This window comes from Mya arenaria, chromosome 3 (assembly GCF_026914265.1).
Source record: "Mya arenaria isolate MELC-2E11 chromosome 3, ASM2691426v1".
Taxonomy (NCBI): Eukaryota; Metazoa; Mollusca; class Bivalvia; order Myida; family Myidae; genus Mya; species Mya arenaria.
In genome coordinates this window covers 34,424,262-34,442,620 of record NC_069124.1, presented here as the reverse complement: position 1 = coordinate 34,442,620, position 18,359 = coordinate 34,424,262, and the positions used below count along the sequence as shown (strand labels likewise).

The window sequence follows — 18,359 nt, the reverse complement described above, 5'->3', positions numbered from 1 at the left end:
AATAAGAATTTTCGTGAGGCTTTGTCAGAAAGATTATACATTTAAGTATAAAACACCATAATCTGTCTGAAATTATTTTCATACCATTTGAACTGATAAGAAAAACACGGACATCAAAGAACCGGGCTGTGTCCAAATTTAAGAAAAACTATTTATAGGACAAATGCCAAATACCAAATTCAACATGTCCGACACAACGTCTGTCACGAAGCTATGCTTCAAGTGTTGGATTCCCACACAGCTGCCTCTCCGGCGGCGTGGTTCACCAAGAACATTCCCAGAGTCTTGATACCCACGGCTTGTCTGTGTGTACCATTAGCAGGCATTTGATGACATTTGCCCAACCCGTGTTTGCACAAATTATGGTACCGTTTGGACAAACTGATGGGGTTGTATATACGAGGCGCGATAAAGCAACCAGAACTGATGCCCGTTGCAAATTGCCGGGATACAGATAACGGCGACGCAGTGACCGCGCCAGGTTGGGGCTTCTGAAACCGAGATAAAACATCTGACGTGTATTGGTTAATTGTCGCCGATAATTGAACAGGATAGTTGTTTCTATCCGGAAATCACAACTCACTTCGGGTATTTCACATTGAAAATTAGTTTCGAACGGTCATCAAGGAACTGAAAATATTTTACTCAAACAGCACGATTAAGAATTTTACTATGGCAATAAAATTAGAACTATTGGTGCTCTTTGCTGTTGTTGTAGCAATTTCATCAGCGGGTAACGTTCCGGCGGGATTTATACCACTGCCTCCTCTACCAGTTAGGACACCTCCGCCGACGAAACAGCCACCAAAACAGACATTCGCTACCGCCTCCAAGAAACCGTTTACAACAAAGGCGCCATACAAGCCTCCGACTACTCAAAAACCTGCACCAACCACAAAGAAAACGTTACCGACGACACAGAAACCTCTGCCGACGACACAGAAGCCTATACCAACGACACAGACGCCGGCGCCTGTAAATACAGCCCCATCTAACTGCGGGTTAAACGTAAATGTTCCCAAGGCGAACTGCATCAATGGAAATGTGAACGTGCAACAGGCGTTGGATGCTTTACGTCAGCAGCTTTCCGCGACGCGTCAGCAGCACCAAGCTCAGAACTCCGCCGTACAGAACATGGTTAGCAATCTACAGTCGCGCCAGTCCGGTTACTTGACAAAGATTTCTGATCTTCAGAGCGAGGTGCAGAACCTGGTTTCCGCCTTCAACAACATTTGCACGCGGCGGCCATCCTCTACCACTCCGCCTGCTACGGTGACAATGGCCCCTACGACGAACACTCCCACTTCAAGCGGTGTGTCCCAGTTGGCCTTCCTCCAGGCGATACAAGCCGTCCGGAGCGACATGGGCCGTGCTGTCCTGGACTTCAACAACAGGGTGTTTAATGTGAATACAGCTATACAAAACCACGAGCAACAAGAGATGACGGTAACGATATATTACAATTTAACATGTTTTCAACTACATTTCAATGTGTATTATCTTCACCGGGCAATTTCTTATATGTCAAATTGAGTATTCGCATGTATGATGTTAAAAAATAATCCTTCACATTAGGTTTGACTGTAACATTTTATGAGTCTAAACTCTCACCGACATACATTTTAAAAGGTGCTGAAATACGTTTCTACTTTTGTCTGTATTTGGCTTTGTAGACATTGTACTTAGATAACATTGTAATGAGAGACTACGGTTTCGGTTCCAGGTGCACCAGGGTATCGAGTCTAAGATCCAGAAGCAGGCGAGCGACATCGGCCGCCTCTCTCAGCAAGTGGCGTCACTCACCGGCCTTCTCGCGCAGCTCAACACCTCTTCCGGTCAGCCGGCCGCAGGTTCTACAGCCGCCGACGTCGCCAAGTTGAAGCAAGAGATTGCGAAGGTAAAGAGTTCAAATTGTTTCTTAAGAACGCATCTGAATATAATTCTGTAATGAAAATCCCTTGATATGAGTATAAGATCACTTGGAGTAGGGTGCTGGATAGGGCCGCAACCAGAACGAAACGCCATCATAATTTCTTTCTTGATTTACCAAGTTCAGAAGAAACAGAAACGGAGCTTGACAAAATATATCGAATAAGTTGAAAGATGTGAGACTTTGGTCACTTATCGAAACGTTTTTACTAGCTACTAATGTAAACTATTGTAGAATACAGTCCCATCTCATCATTCGTGTTTCCTATCGGCTGCAGGTATCAGCGGACGTTCAGAAGTACGACCAGGCGCAGCAGGCCAAGGTCGCAAGCCTGTCTGTGAATTCGGGGGCGCTGGCGGCACAGGTCGCCAATCACTCGACAGACATTACCATCCTGCGCACCAACCTCCAGCTAGACCAGGCGCGTCTCCGTAACGTGGAGAAAGACGTGACGCAGGTGCATGACTCGCTCGCCATCTTCCGCCAACAGATTAACCCGCAACTCTCCAGCATACAGAGTAAGAGTTTTTCTTCTTATATGTTTTTTCGGTGGTTTATACCGATTTATCAGTGAAATAAAAATGATATTTCAATGTTTCCAACAGTGAAAAATATCAATTTAATAGTTTTTTTTGTATTATGAAAGCTATTCCCTTTTGCCCTGCAAAAAAAAAAACACAATCAGCGCATACAGGGCTTGGACACAAAATCAACGATGTATTTCACGTTATGTGCGCATCAGTTTGGCCCGTTTTTTTTTTCTAAAAAATGCAAATAAAGGTCTTTTAATGCCAATCTAAGGCATATTCTTAGTAGAAAAGTTGATTGTTTCAGTGAAAGTTCGCGATATATTTCACCTCGTGAACACAAAAAAGTGAATACATGTATTTCACTTTAAATATACCTTTTGGTGCTCACGCGGTGTAATATATTACGATCTTACACTAAAACAAACAAGTATCTTCCACGCTTTCCGTTCAACATCTGTATAAATTATTTTGTGCTAGTTTTTTTGTGTTAATTTGGCGGGACGCTTATGACTCCGCGTAATGCTATAGATCTCTTACACCGACAATCGGAACACCTCAGCCATTTGCCACCAAAAAAACTCGGTTGTAAATGGACAGTTTACAATTCTTTGCATAATGATATAACTACGCTGTAAGTAGATCGCGTAGTAATTTCAATGTAGTACTTTCACCTTAGGACTTCCCTGTAGGGAATCTTAATCATTAATGCAACAGTACCCTTCACTGACAATCAATTTGAACTAAGTAATACATAATACATGTTAAAACACGTAAACTTATTAATTATATTATTTGAAATTTCTACTGTTATACCGGTATACATCCGAGACTGTTTTCGATGGAAAATGGCCGAAGTGTTCCGAATGTTATACGGAATACCAATGCTTTCTTTATACCGTTGCAATTATACCTAGAATTACCAAATACATGAATACAAATGAGAAAGAAAAGAGTCGATAACGTGAATCCCACTTTAATCCCTCTTCCATCCCCTTCCTCCACAGGTGATGTAGGCACCCTGAAGGCAAACATGTCCGCACTGGACCGGAAGGTTACGTCTATCAACAAGAGCTCCTTCAACTTGTTCAACCAGTACACACAGGACAAGGCCTCACTTAGCGGACTCGTCTCTAAGGTAAAAGAGCACATAATGGTTTCTTCTTTTATGTTAGTCAATTTCAAATTATTTCGTTGGTCAAAATGGAAAAAAGTACAAATATAAAATATGATTGAGTAAGAAAAGCTGGGTATATTTGGCAGAAATCTTTGATGTTTGTGCGCATTTTTAAAGCGTGATCAAAATGATATAGACGTTTTAATGTATATTGTAGTCTGCAAGCATCCAAGGGAACCTGAGTAGCATCCAACACGATCTGGGTCAGCAGACGCTCGAAATTAAGAGTATCCAGAGCGGCATGGTCGCCCTAAAGGCCGCTATACCTATCGCCGAGCTGACCAAGATGAACTCGTTACTTAACAGTACGCTCGCCAACAACGGCACCTGGGCGCCACAGGACATCATGGATTTCCAGGCCGCCATTACGTCCATACAGACAAACCTACGGAGCCTTAAGCCTAACCTAGGGCCATCTAGCGGATAAAACCAGGGGAATGGCCTGTTGCATCCAAAAGCAGTGTGGACCCAGTTGTTGTGTTTTAATTTTTAACATGTTTTTACACTTTCAAAAGTGCTTCAGCAATTATGAACGCTCTGTTGGCATTTCTTTAACTTATTTTCCATAGATCTGATTTTTAAAATTTATTGTTTGCATACGCTTTATAAACCGTTTCATTATTATTTTGCATGTATGTGTGGTTTGTGAATGTTGAAACTAGGCTACACTCCATATAGACGTTCCTGATAGTCTTGACTTATTTAATACTGTCGTAATTGTGTTCTGTAATTTTCTTTCGTTTTTTCTCAACCATTTTGCTTGTGGATTATATGTTTTAAGCATACCATGAATATTGAACACCAAACCAAATCACTACATGATTATGTGACATAGAAAACCATTAAACGAGGAACAAATTATGAGTATTTCTTTACTATTATGAATTTGATATTAAATTATATGTGCTGTCTATATAACAATACCACAATTATGCTATTTAATAGCATTTGGTACTTACAAAATAAAAAATACTGTAACGTCGTATTTATTTCGGGGCCTTTTTTTACAACGGCGACAACGCTGATGCTATTAATGTATATTGATATGATGATGATGATGATGATGATGATGATGATAATGATGATGATGGCGATGGCGATGTTGATGATGGTTATGATGATGATTTGAAAGTGGGGAGTTTACTGCGTTACTCCAGTAGACCCCCGTTAAATGCGATGGTACCTTTTCTGTGCGCCAGGAACTCAAAGCTTTCTGGCATCCCTTCTGAAAAATACATGGTCACCATCAACACAAAACTGTTTTCAAAAAGTTTCAAAGATGTTTCACAGCAATTTTTGAGAAGGACGCCGCGGCGAAGCAATGCTGAAATACTGCCTCGAACGTCAGCACTTAAGAACCTAACTTGAATCATAATTTAATTTAGTCAATAACTAATACACTGTAGTAATAATGTACTGTATTTGAATTTATTCCGAAATCCCCTTCCAAAAAAATGTACTGCCGTTTTCCTGCATTTTAAAGTGTTTCCTCATATGGAAATCCCCGCAATTTTGTCGAATAAATTTTAGAAATTTTAAGAAATTTAAAAAGTGAAAGTATTCATTCACAATACTGGGTGACAAAGCCCAAAGCATGGTATGTCACCGGCGGTAAGTTATCAGGACAAGGTGACAAGTGCCCGCTGGAAGGATTTACATCGGGCCCACTGGCCATCCTTCCCCCGGTCTCGAGTGCCCAAACATAAACAAGCCTATTACTTATATGTATCAAAAGATGTTACATGTTTCTTTCCTTAGTGATATGCTCTCATAATTTTCAACTTCATGATGTCCGAGTGGTTTTCAGTTGTAAACATCTGATAAACGTAGATGCTTGATAGTTATATGTGGCAAAGGGAACCGCAAATGGATTTCAACGTTCGTCCGTTTTACTCAGTTACCAAAGCGGCGAAACGGTAACATTATCTAGGCAGCAGTGATGGAACTGGTCAGATATATTATTTTCGTCGTTTATTGCCAAGTTTTATGTGATGATATTAAACGGTTCTTTACTTAATTATAGTCGAATACTGAAGTGTTTGCACGACGCTGCCTCCTACACCAATGCTGCGCCAATACGTAAAAATAAGTCAGAACTCACGCAATTGTTCAGAACATTTCTACAAGTTAACAACTGTGTTTATTGTTGCTAGCTTTCAAATCTTTGATATATATTTCATGGAAACACATGTGATCTGCGATACTTTTCACAAGTATTCAAACAGCTGATTCAGCTATGCTGTTTTATCTTAATATATCAGCACATACCAAAACATATTTTTTACCTTTGAAAGTTAACATCGACGGCGTTAACAACGTTATTAACTTTAACAAAGTTCTGAACGATCGGCCCATATCAAACCCGCTATTTTATTTTGATTATATTTCTTATTTAGTTTATATCATCCATTACGGGACAGTGCGCTTGTGAGATTGACAGAATATGTGCGTTTGTGTGGATGCGTCCGAGAACGTGTGTGTACATGTGAGCACGTGTGTATGTGTGTGTCTGTGAGCGTGCGTGTGCATGTGTGAGCGTGCGTGTGAGTGTGCGTACAAGCAAATGCGTGTAAGTACACGGGTGTGCGAGTGCTTATATGAGCGTGTGTGTGAGCGCACGTGCGAGTATGCGTGCGTGCGTGCGTGCGTGCGGTAGTGTGTGTGTGGGTGTGTACTAATATATACAAATATAAAACGCATATAATGGTTATTATGCCTTATTAATTATTGAACTTGTATGTATTGCAGCCCATGTAAAAAAGTCAATGTAATTTCTCCTGTTCGTTTTTAGAAAGGCAACCAAAATGGACATGCTCTCAATCAATAATATTAAGTATACTACTAAGTCATAAATTTTTTAAAGATTTATTCCAAAAAATATTATTTTGACTATGACAGGATTATGATTCTTGTCTTCTGGTAATTAGCGCTCACAGAAGACATCAATTCAATTCTACATCAAACTGACGTCTTATAATAGCAATTTAGGTACGATACCACACTCACGTCGCTGTGGTGGTCGGGTTCACGAAAGACTAGACGGACATGCAGAAAAACAATGATGTATACACGATTATCTTAAAAAGAAATTTAGAAAACAAATACTGCGCATTTTTGTGGCAAAAAAAGGGATTGAAGGCATTGGCTGCATGATGACAGACCACGTGACCCTGTTATCGTTACGTCACAATGTTTGGTGACCACTATCTATCTTCGTGACACTTCCGAAAACTTGCAAAGAGTGTTTGTACTTTCGCACAATTGTTTCCTTGTGAATACTTCAATTTCTAACCTCATCCACTCGATAGATCCTTCCCATGACAAAAACAGTATACAAACAGTAAAATTCCCGCTGGAACGCAGCTATTTTTTGCGCTCTTTAAGGTTGATGATTGGAGCTCCAAATATTCAAAATATAGCTGAACCTTAATGTCTGTATTTATTTAAAGTAAATGAACAAGTGTACAAACTTTACATGGTAATGAGGAAACGAGTGATATTTAATTTCAGAGACAATCAGTCGCACAATGTCATTGGATTAAGTTCAAGTGGTGGACGCTTAAGATAATATTCATTGGACGCATCAAAGGACCTGGACCAAGTTTGTTATCCAAGTTTTGTTTTTGGATAACCCAAAGTGCAAACAGCCAAATACCAACGGAGCGCGCTTTCCCCCTGTTGCGAATATAGTAAAGTGATAAAAAGAACAGTTTACTAATTTAAAAGCACATCACTAGCACCTTACCTTTGAATATTCTAGCGTGTGTGTGTTTTCTTTTACATAATATGGACTAAACCTTATATTGTAACAATGTTATCCGAGTTCAAAATTCAATTACTAGCGTGCTGGGTGCTCGTGAGCGCACTTCCGGTTGTTTTGTGCCAGACGCAGTGTTCCATCAAAGTACCCGTGCCGAATCTTGGCTACTGTGACGCCGTTGGTGCCCTGGAGGAGCATGTGGACGGCGATGTGTACGAGACGCGGGGCCGCGTACTAGGGCTCATGGACTATCAGCTCGACTCGTTCATTTTGTTTGACCAACAGTTCAAGTCCATTATAAACGAGTCTTCTACGTCTGAGGCAAATGTGAAAGATATTGAAGAAGAAATTGATACACTTAAGAGAAGTCTTAAAACGTTAGAAATACTGCACAGCGAAGCGGAGGACGAGGAGTCTATTTCAGATGAGAGCGTGTTCAGGGTAAGGAGAGCGGCGAATCAACTTCCTCCCGTGCAACAACAACAGGTAGATGCCGCACAGGCGTCATTTGCCCAGGCGCTTGCATCCGTGCTCTTGCAGATCCAGACGGCTGACCGGACGTTGGCAGCCAAAGTCCAGAACGACACAGCGTACCATGTCCGCCTACAGCAGGAACTTACAGCCAATGAGCAGGATATTTCTTCACTGGAAAAGAAGCTGAACACACTTGAGGCGGCTGTTAAACAGGCGTTAGCGGCTGCAACCAAGGGTATTAAAACAGGTTTTCATTTATTGATGACATAAAAGTCGTTCGCCAATATTTTGTCACTAGTAAAAATTTCCGGTATTTATGCTGTACATTTAAAAAAAAACCCGCAACAACGTAAATTTCATTTTAAGAATTGTTTTTAAGCTACTTCAGCTTTGTATATTTATCGTGTGCTGATTCTCATGGTTCTGTTATTTCTATAAAATGTCTCTCTGTCAAAAAGTCAATAATTATTAAAATTGGGCCAGGAAAAGAAATTAAAAATAGTTCTGTAAACGGCAGATTGGGATGAGAGAGCGAGAAGGGTGACATGCCTACTATTCATACAAGTGGTCTTTGGGTCGGGCCTCGTCATAGGACGGTTTTACATGGCCCTTATACATTGCTGAAAGTACTCGTACATGAAGAGTCATGTCAACAGCTTAACGAGCTAAAACGAATTACTAGTATAGACTTATTAAATCTACTTTGCTGTATTTTAAAACAACGCTTGACTTCAGGAAATGGCGGCGTGAGCTTGGCGGCGGTGCGACAGGAAGTGACAGACCTCGTCATCAACGCGTCCGTGGCGGAACAAGTAGCACAGCGACAGCTGAACCTTCTGGATCAAACGGTACGGACGGCACACAATACTCGAATTAAGCATAAATGTGTATGGGAAAATGTGTTTTCTTCGGTAGCATGCTGCCTGCCTCCCCTCCCCCCACCTAACACACACACAACACAAATAAATAAATAATAATAAATAAAAAAATATTATAAAAAAAATAATAAAAAAATAAATAAATGAAATATATATAATACATCAATAAAATAAAACTAATAATAGAATAGATTAAATTTTGTCTAGGTTTAAGGATAATCTACTGCAAAATATTCAGCGCATTTTTAGAACTTTTCTTAGTCTTAATTCAAACATGCCATATGCGGGGGTAAAAATCCCCAAGATTTCCGACCCATCCCCTGTTCTGCCTAGTGGTGGTGCTTGATCCTATGCCGTGGCTTTGGTGCTCATTTTAGGACTCGTGACCAATAACTGGCTATGACCAATAACTGATGCAATTATGTGATGTGACCAAGCCAAGTTCAAGTTCAAAGCATTGATCGAAAATCCGTAAAAACAGTAAGGCTAAAAAAAATGTTGCTTTTTTTCGGGTTTCCCGACCTACCCTATTTTTGCCCCGACCCTAGAGGTTTATATTGCCTAGATAATTTTTTTTCATTTGTTCGAATTTAACATATTCGAAGTTAAAAAGTAATGTTTTTGGCTTTTAACAATACCAGCGATGCTAATACTGAGTGTATCGATGCTCTAACGCGTTAAACAAAGTTTTTGGTAACAGAGAAATATCAAGAAAAATGGCTAATGAAAAACATGAAAAAAATTACATACCCTATTACTTTAATTATTATTATTATTATTATTATTATTATTATTATTATTATTATTATTATTATTATAATGTGTTATTATTACAATTATTACAATTATTATTATTATTATTATTATTATTATTATTATTATGATTATTATTATTATTATTATTATTATTATAATTGTCATTATTATTATTATGATTTTTAATAATGGAGGTAGGGCGGGTGTCCGACATGAAACCGGAAAATACATATTATCTTTTTAGGCTTAATGCTAGTTGTGACTTGGTAAGTACAAGGAACTTTTGCCATTTTATTTTTAAGCAATTGCATTGTCATCCATTGCGCCGTTCCTTCAGGAGTCTACCGTGATTAACGTTCAACTCAGACTCATAACCAAACACTACGGGAAAATCGTCATTTGAGAGTTCTCAGGATGGATGTGTAAACACCATGATTATTTTATTGTGTTTCTTAATTTCATAAAAAAAAACACATTAAGTAGGGGACTTCAATAACTGACATTCTCAAGATATTTTGGTAATCGAAACCGCATCTTTTATGAGATTGTAAAACACGAAATTGGATGGAAGACTTCAAGTATTCGTAAATAAAATAATGAAAATTAGTTTAACACAGAATGTATCTCAAATCTTAAAAACTGAGGGTTCTCCAAATACAAACAAGCCATTAGCATCACTTGCACTGGATGGATATTTAATGAAGGCTGTTTACCATTTTCATCCAAACTCAGCTTTCCCGAAACAAACGATGAGATCCTTTATCCAAATTGTGTGATTATGGAAGATTTTTCTGCAACAATTCGGTCAAACATTCAATTGAAACTTGTAAATAAGCTTTTGACGTGGGAAGTGTTTTGTTTAATTGTTCGAATTTGATCAGATATACTCGTAACTTGTGGGTATCAAATTGAAAATAAATATATAAAAACAAACTATTTACAAAATGGCCAAACAAAATCGTAGAATCTTTGATCAAGGAGAGCGGTTTTTAGTCATACGATAACATAATCTTTTTTTTTCAAATATCGTTAACAACAAATGATGATTGAACATATGCGGCCTTATATTAAAAAAGCGCCTCCGTGTGGTAATTAAGAGGGTCGTCCCAAAATAGCGTACACGTGGGGTGACTAAATTAAAATATAATCTTACCAAATTTATAAAATGTCTGAAAATAGAAAGGCTGTACAATGGCTGAATATGTATACATTAGGGATGGCAACGAGTAGTAAAATTAATACTCGAGTACACGGACGATCGTTCGATCGAGTACTCGGGTACTCGATTACTCGGAAAAAATTGAATATGTGTTCGCGAAGACAAGATTGTGTATACATGTATCGTTAATGGCGCATATTGTGCGTTGGTCGTATTATTGGTCATTTTCACCTTCAAAGTAAACTTTCATTGCGTATTTTAACAAAAAATGATATAAAAAGAAAACAAATGTTGTTTCAGGCTTTTAATTTGTTTTATTCGTTTCATTTTATACAAGTATGCACTGCAGAAATGAACAACAATCAGAATTACAATGAACGAAAATTTATAGCATTCATAAAAAAGTGAACGAAATTCAATACGAAGTTCAGTTTTTTAGTTGTTTACTCTACAATTATTTTTTTTAAATGATAGTTTTTCGAACTGTGTAATTGTTGTATACCTCATTAATATTCATAATTCTTGATTTAAAATATCAACCAATCAATTGTAATAATCATTGCAAAAATAGTTAAATACGCCCATTAGGAAATAAATTCTCGTAACGGTCGATACTCTTTCGCTCGTTAGCGTCCATTGTTTGGTGAAAGGTCTCTAATTGGTATACAAATTCCTAGGTTAAACCGTTTATACACATTTGAAAGACACGATATGTTGCGTTTAGGTCCGCACCGCGTTAACGTTAGTATGTCCTTTTTATTAAAGTATCTATAATAATTTCATATCCTTTAAAAGTGACAAAACACCCTACAGCATGCTTAACTCTACAAATATCATGGCACCACACCCCTCCCCGCAACATTAGCTTTGTTAGATCTTGCTGTCGAACATTCAAATCCTTACAACAATAGTTCTGTGTGTGACAACAATGCCTTACAACAATAGTTTTGCGTGTGACAACAATAGTTGTGCACTGTCTTACTTCCAAACATTATAATGCCTTGGGTCAATAAAAGCTGTGCCTTGTCTTGCTCCCAAACATTTCAATGCCCTGTGCCAATAATAGCTGTGCACTGTCTTGCTCCCAAACATTATAATGCTCTGTGTGACAACAAAAGCTGTGCCCTGTCTTACTCCTAAACATTATAATGTCCTGTGACAACAATAGCTGTGCCCTGTCGTACTCCCAAACATTATAATGCCATGTTACAACACTAGCTGTGCCCTGGCTTGCTGTCAAACATTACAATGCCCTGTGACAACAAAAGCTGTGTCCCGTCTTGCTCCCAAACATTATAATGCCCTTTGTGACAACAATAGCTATGTATTGGCTTGCTCCAAAACATTATAATGCCCTGCGACAACAATAGCTGTGCCCTGTCTTGCTACCAAACAGTATAATGCCCTGTGTGACAACAATGGCTGTGTCCTGTCTTGCTCCCAAACATTATAATGCCCTGTGACATCAATAGTTGTGCCCTGTCTTGCTCCCAAACATTATAATGTCCTGTGTCAACAATAGCTGTGCCCTGTCTTGCTCCCCAACATTATTATCCCTGTGTGACAACAATGGCTGTGTCCTGTCTTGCTCCCAAACATTATTATGCCCTGTGTCAATAATAACTATGTCCTGTCTTGCTCCCAAATATTATAATGCCCTTTGTGACAACAATAGCTATGTATTGGCTTGCTCCCAAACATTATAATGCCCTGCGACAACAATAGCTGTGCCCTGTCTTGCTACCAAACAGTATAATGCCCTGTGTGACAACAATGGCTGTGTCCTGTCTTGCTCCCAAACATTATAATGCCCTGTGACATCAATAGTTGTGCCCTGTCTTGCTCCCAAACATTATAATGTCCTGTGTCAACAATAGCTGTGGCCTGTCTTGCTCCCCAACATTATTATCCCTGTGTGACAACAATGGCTGTGTCCTGTCTTGCTCCCAAACATTATTATGCCCTGTGTCAATAATAACTATGTCCTGTCTTGCTCCCAAATATTATAATGCCCTGTGATAACAATAGCTATGTCCTGTCTTGCTTCCAAACATTATTATGCCCTGTGTCAACAATAGCTGTGTCCTGTCTTGCTCCCAAACATTATAATGCCTTGTGTCAACAATAGCTGTGTCCTGCCTTGCACTCGAACATTACAATGCCCTGTGTCAACAATAGCTGTGTCCTACCTTGTTCCCAAACATTATAATACCCTTTGACAACAATAGCTATGCCCTGTCTTGCTTTTTTATTCTTGCTACAAAAAATAATACATCGTTTGAAAACAATTGTTGTGTTTATTCTTGCTACAAAATATTTTAATGCTCTGTCGGACAACACTAGCATAGTTAATTCTTGCTTCAAAAAAGTAATGCCTTTTTGGACAACGTTAGTTGTTCTCACTCTTGCTCCCAAATAGTCTAAGACCTGTCGGACATCAAATGCCTTGTTCACTCTTGCTACCAACTATGTCAATGCCCTGTCGGACAACAACAGCTTTGTTCATTTTTGCTACAAACTTTGTTAATGCCTTGTCGGATAATAACAGCTTTGTTCATTCTTGCTACAAACTTTGTTAATGCCCTGTCGGACAACAACAGCTTTGTTCATTCTTTCTACTAACTATGTTAATGCCCTGTCGGACAACAACACCGTTCAGTCGTAGTATCCCTTTTCGTCTTGTTCCGATCCTTTCTTATGCGCTGTCTGGCACCAATGTCTTGCTAACTTTTCCAGCTTACGCGGGCGACCGTAGACGAGGCGGCGGTGGATTCGGCTTTAGTGGGCGTCAAGGCGGACATGGCTAACCTCACCGGCACCCTCGGAACCACGGAAACTGAAATACAGAATCTAGACGGTAAAAACAAACAAAGATAGGCGTCTTACTTATCGAACTTTTAATATACATATATTATTTTTTTATTATTGGTGATATTTATACAAAAAGAATAAAAATATACTTGTATTAAAGTGAAATTAATTAGCAGAGTTAACGCATAATCAGATCATTTTATGGATGAAAGCAAGCTTAAAAGGCTGATGTTGAAATTGTCTTGTATTAATGGTTTTAGAACGAAAAATATAGACCAACGTGCCGAAACAAAGGCCTCCAATTTTCACAAAACATCTCAAGTCCTCTATAGGATAATGGTACTGATGATACTGGTTGTGGTGTGAAGTGGTTGTTAAGATATATAATGGACCTCTGTTTAAACATAGCTTAAGTGGCGGAAAATTCCAACCTGGATTAAGTGCCCACCCGTCTTAAGCAGCTACTTTGACCTTTTCCGTAAGGTGGCCACTTAATACAGGTTTGACTGTAATCTCCATATTTTTTTGGTATAATATATGTAACATTTTTTTTTAATTTTTAAATGTTTTATGACTTTAGAGGATATGATTTTTATGGTAATCGCGAACTTTAAGTCAGTATTTTGGCTAAATAAAATAAGAGTCTTGTGTTTCTTATGCCTAAACTTTTTTCGATTAATTGGGCCCAGATCTCAGGTTCATGTAATCTCCTGCGTTGTTCTATGAGTAGCTGGGCGGAAGATCGTGGTTGGTCAGGTATCCGGGCAGATCACTCAGATGAAAACTGACCTCACACAGGCACACACAGACGCCGCAAACGCCGCCAACAACCTCGGAACGGTCAGACATCTTGTTTTATTAACAATGATATTTGTTTGTTGTTTGTTTTAATTTTTGCCTATTGCTTTATTACTTGACTTAATTTTGTTTATATAGACTATTTAGTTAACTACAGTCGAACCCCGTTGGTTCAATCTCGCTTGACTCGATTTCCTCGTTGGCTCGAACTGTAGGTAAAGCATTCCCGATTGGCTCGAATTTCTCGAGGTTTTTGCCGGTCCCTGGAATTTCGAGCTTACAGGGTTTGACTGCATATGTTTAGACAAGTGACTTGAATAAATGCATAACTGTATTTATTAAGACGAAATACTCTGTTCTGCTCAGTTCTTGTTTCAATGTTTTGAGGTTCGCACATATTCCCGGACATGAGACAATTTAATTTAGTGTTGTTGTTTTTTAATTTCCCCGTTGCTAGCCAATACCACCAACAACTATTACCCCCACCACACTAGACAAAGGTCATGAAGGCCGCACTATGTCCTGGCAATTTCGACGAACGCAACGAGGACATGGTCAAATTTATAAAGAATGCTTTACTCAAGCTCAAACTACGCCAATGCGTCTCACACGTTCAAAACACGTTCTTACTGCGCGCATCTTCACGTGCGCACCACGTCCAATGCGTTCTTAGTCCGTAGTACCATTTCATAGTAAACGCGAGGAGAGGTTGTGGTGAGAACTCCATTGACGTAAAAAGAACGCAATGACAACCTAGAGAAAACACGATGAGAACGCCATTCAACCACGCTTTCACTACGTAAATCAAGTTCTTATAAGGTTTAAGTTACGCCGTCGCTACGTCCATGCCGTCGTTTATACGTTCTTACTAAGTTCTTCCTACGTCCCGATTCGACCACTTCCTCACTACGTTTCTTTTAACATGTCCAAAGTCCGTTCATGTCCTGGACACGTCCATTAAGACCATACCACGTCCTTATGGGTGTATATTGCGTTCCTTCTAAGTTGACCGCGCCCTGCCAGATTTTTGGGGACGTAATGGAAACGAGGCCTAGTGTGATGGGGGCATTAGGAAAGGTCAAGAATCATGACAATTAGTGATCGATCTCTTACATGTTGGCAAACGTTACCTGTTTGTTTTGGACTAGCCCAATTCAGGCGTGTTAGGTCGGGTATTGTTTAAGATCAGGCGATGTAACGAAATATTCCTCACTCGATATAATAAAACTCCGAGTCCGTGTATGTCCACTTAGATGGTCGGGCTACTGTAATTAAGTATCCATTGATATGGCCTTTTAACTATCAAAGAAGGATATTTTTTTTCTAAAAAACACTGTGGGTGTTTGCTTTCCCCTCATGAGGTCCAACTTTTGGCTGGCGTCTCATATGTTTAACTTGACCAAATACACCCATATTTATAATTGAAGGGCGAATATGTTCACTGAGCCGGTCGGGTCACTGTGATTAAGTATCCATTGACATGGTTTTGTTGCTATCATAGAAGTATTACGAATTTGTTTTATAGAAAACGGTGTAGGTGCATGGTTGCTTTCCCCTCATAAGTTGAACTTTTGGCTTGCGTCTTATAATGTTTTGTCACACACATCCGTAATTATAATTTGGGGCGGAGGAGGGGGTTGTCAAGATGATACTACGTTGTAGCTCCCAAACAATGAAGTAATGAAAAAGAAAGCGCCACCGCTTCTAGTGAATTAAAGATGGTCTTAATTAATTGCAGGCGGGAGATCGACTGTTCAACATGACCATTGGACTTCCGGTGTATGAGGGAAATCTCCACAATGAAGAGTAAGTACTGTAATAAAATAGTACAGGCACCTTATTCACTACCGCCTTCAGCTCTTCGGCCATATTATTCGAGGAGTTCCGAATTACGTCTTCAGTCCTAGTTTCAGACATTCGGAGCTCCTCGGCCATTTTCGTCGAAAACAACCTTGGATGTAGGCCGGCATATTAATAGAAGTAGTTCGTAAAATTGGAATTATATTATTATTATTTAAATGTAGTGGTCTGGCTGGTATTTGTAGATCTAGTTTTAAATTGATTGCCAGTGAAGTGTATTATTGCAAACATAATTAAGATTCCCAAGAGTTAAATCATTAAGTTTAACTGCTAAATTGAAAATACTATGCGTTCTACTTGTAGCGTGGTTAAAGTGTACCGATTTCTGACATTGTAAACCGTCAATATCCATCCGATCGATGTTGTTTCCTTAGAAAATGGTGGAGGCATTCGGAGTTTCTCGGCCATTTTTTATCGAAAACAACCTCGGATGTTTTTGGACGGTTTATATACTAAAAAGCGGTACAGTACGTTTAAGTCCGCTGCAAGTAGATCGATTTGAATAGTATTTTTTCATTCATTTTACAAAATCTGTCCTTCAAGAAAAAGAATCTGTTAGTTGTAAAACGTTTAACATTTTTAACCATTCTTACTGTTCTAGAATAAACGTATTCGTGAATACTTAATTTGAAATGCATTTGCACAATGACGTTTTAGTGTAATTAAAATTGTCGTTTTCTACTGAAGTACAGGGGTGGTATTTAATTATGTTAATCTTATGGTCATACATCATTGACTTTATTCACTTTGTTGGTCAGTTAATAATAACACTTAATGCGATTAGCTACATCGTTCTTAGATCCAGTTAAGACCAATATTGAATATGCTTTATTTGCCGTTTGTTTTGTTGATTCCAACTCGTTGATTTTCAGTAACAATATTTTCATTTCATTTCAGACAAAAACTCAAGGGCCTAGAAAGCTTGGTCACTTTTTCCAAGAAAACGCAGCAGAGCCAAATTGTGGAAATTCTGCTACAGAAGAAAAACATATCAGACGACATTCTTCTCATGCAGTATGCGTTTGGAGTCACCAACAAGATCCCGTAGATTCCCGTTGAATGTGTTCAGTATTGCCGTTGTAAAAGCACACACAACAGTTTCTTGTAAATAGCTTCACGGATGTACAGCGTAGTTGGCAGTTTTAACTTATAAGTTTTAATGCAAGTAAATGCTATAAGAGATGTACAAAGTCCTCCAAGAACAAAATCCCACTAGAACCACCACCACCACTGTTTGCATTGGCGGACAAAAAATCACAACCCGCCCCCAAATGATATTCAACTTCAAAAGTCCCACAAGAACAAAATCCCACCACCACAAACACCACCACCACTTTTGCATTGGCGGACAAAATCCCCCCTCCCCCGCCTCCATATGACATTCAACTATTAGTTTCATATTAGATATAATTTAATAATATTTTTACTTTCGTATCGGTTTTTATGACAAAATCATATTGCAACTAAATATACATGAACATGTAAGTATTATTTAAAGAATATAAACAAGTTATTGACTTTTATTTTATTTTCGATTGTTTAAACTGAATAAAATATTTTAGTAAAGCTTTGTGTTTCCTTTCTTATAGGTAGATATTCATTGTTATCTTTACAGTAACATTTGGATATTGTTACCATCTTCGGCAACCACGGTACTTTCTTCCGTTACACTTCATTAATACCGTGGTGAAAATCTCGTTAATAGAAATACTCATGACGCTGGGGCGACGATGAAATCGCATGTTACTATTAAGTTTTCTTCAATAACCCTGTATTGCCTGTTTTCTCCGCAGGCGAGTGGACTAAGTGAATGGTTTTTAGTGGGTTTTCTCCGGGTACCCCAGTTTCCCCGCAACACTAGACTGCCTCGCGTAGCATTGTGCCAATGAGAGTAATTAGAACTATGTTTGTAAGAATACGTTTCATATTCGTTGTAAAATAAATAAGTTTAAAAAAAAAATGTAGTGATAGGTGGACCAAGCTCAATTCGAGCATACGCCATAAAAAATCTACGTGAAAACATATGGAAGAGTGTCTGTGCATATGTTAGAGTCAGATTTTCGGAGAGGTTTACTTGCGGAAAAAATTTCCTCATTATTTATTCATGATTACCAGATTTTCCTAGCCAAATCCCATACAATACACAATAAAAACATATAGCAGTAGAATATCAGGGATATCCGACGATTACTGAAACTATTACAGGATGTAATTGTTGAAAACTAAATA

At 38.7% G+C, this 18,359-nt stretch overlaps 1 protein-coding gene across 1 annotated transcript; it reads left to right on the top strand.

Moving 5' to 3' along the window:
- Window positions 1-672: 672 nt before the first annotated feature.
- On the top strand, window positions 673-4,061 carry LOC128225978 (uncharacterized). Its single transcript, XM_052935871.1, has 5 exons — window positions 673-1,446; window positions 1,724-1,897; window positions 2,208-2,448; window positions 3,465-3,595; window positions 3,792-4,061. The coding sequence occupies exons 1-5, from the start codon at window positions 673-675 to the stop codon at window positions 4,059-4,061; spliced, it is 1,590 nt and encodes a 529-aa protein (XP_052791831.1).
- Window positions 4,062-18,359: the final 14,298 nt, after the last annotated feature.

Bases quoted from the DNA above. Each gene is read 5' to 3' on its own strand.
- LOC128225978 (XM_052935871.1), top strand. From the start codon at position 673: ATGGCAATAAAATTAGAACTATTGGTGCTCTTTGCTGTTGTTGTAGCA. The intron at 2,449-3,464 runs GTAAGAGTTTTT...CTTCCTCCACAG, and splicing joins GCAACTCTCCAGCATACAGA to GTGATGTAGGCACCCTGAAG. The intron at 3,596-3,791 runs GTAAAAGAGCAC...TGTATATTGTAG, and splicing joins TTAGCGGACTCGTCTCTAAG to TCTGCAAGCATCCAAGGGAA.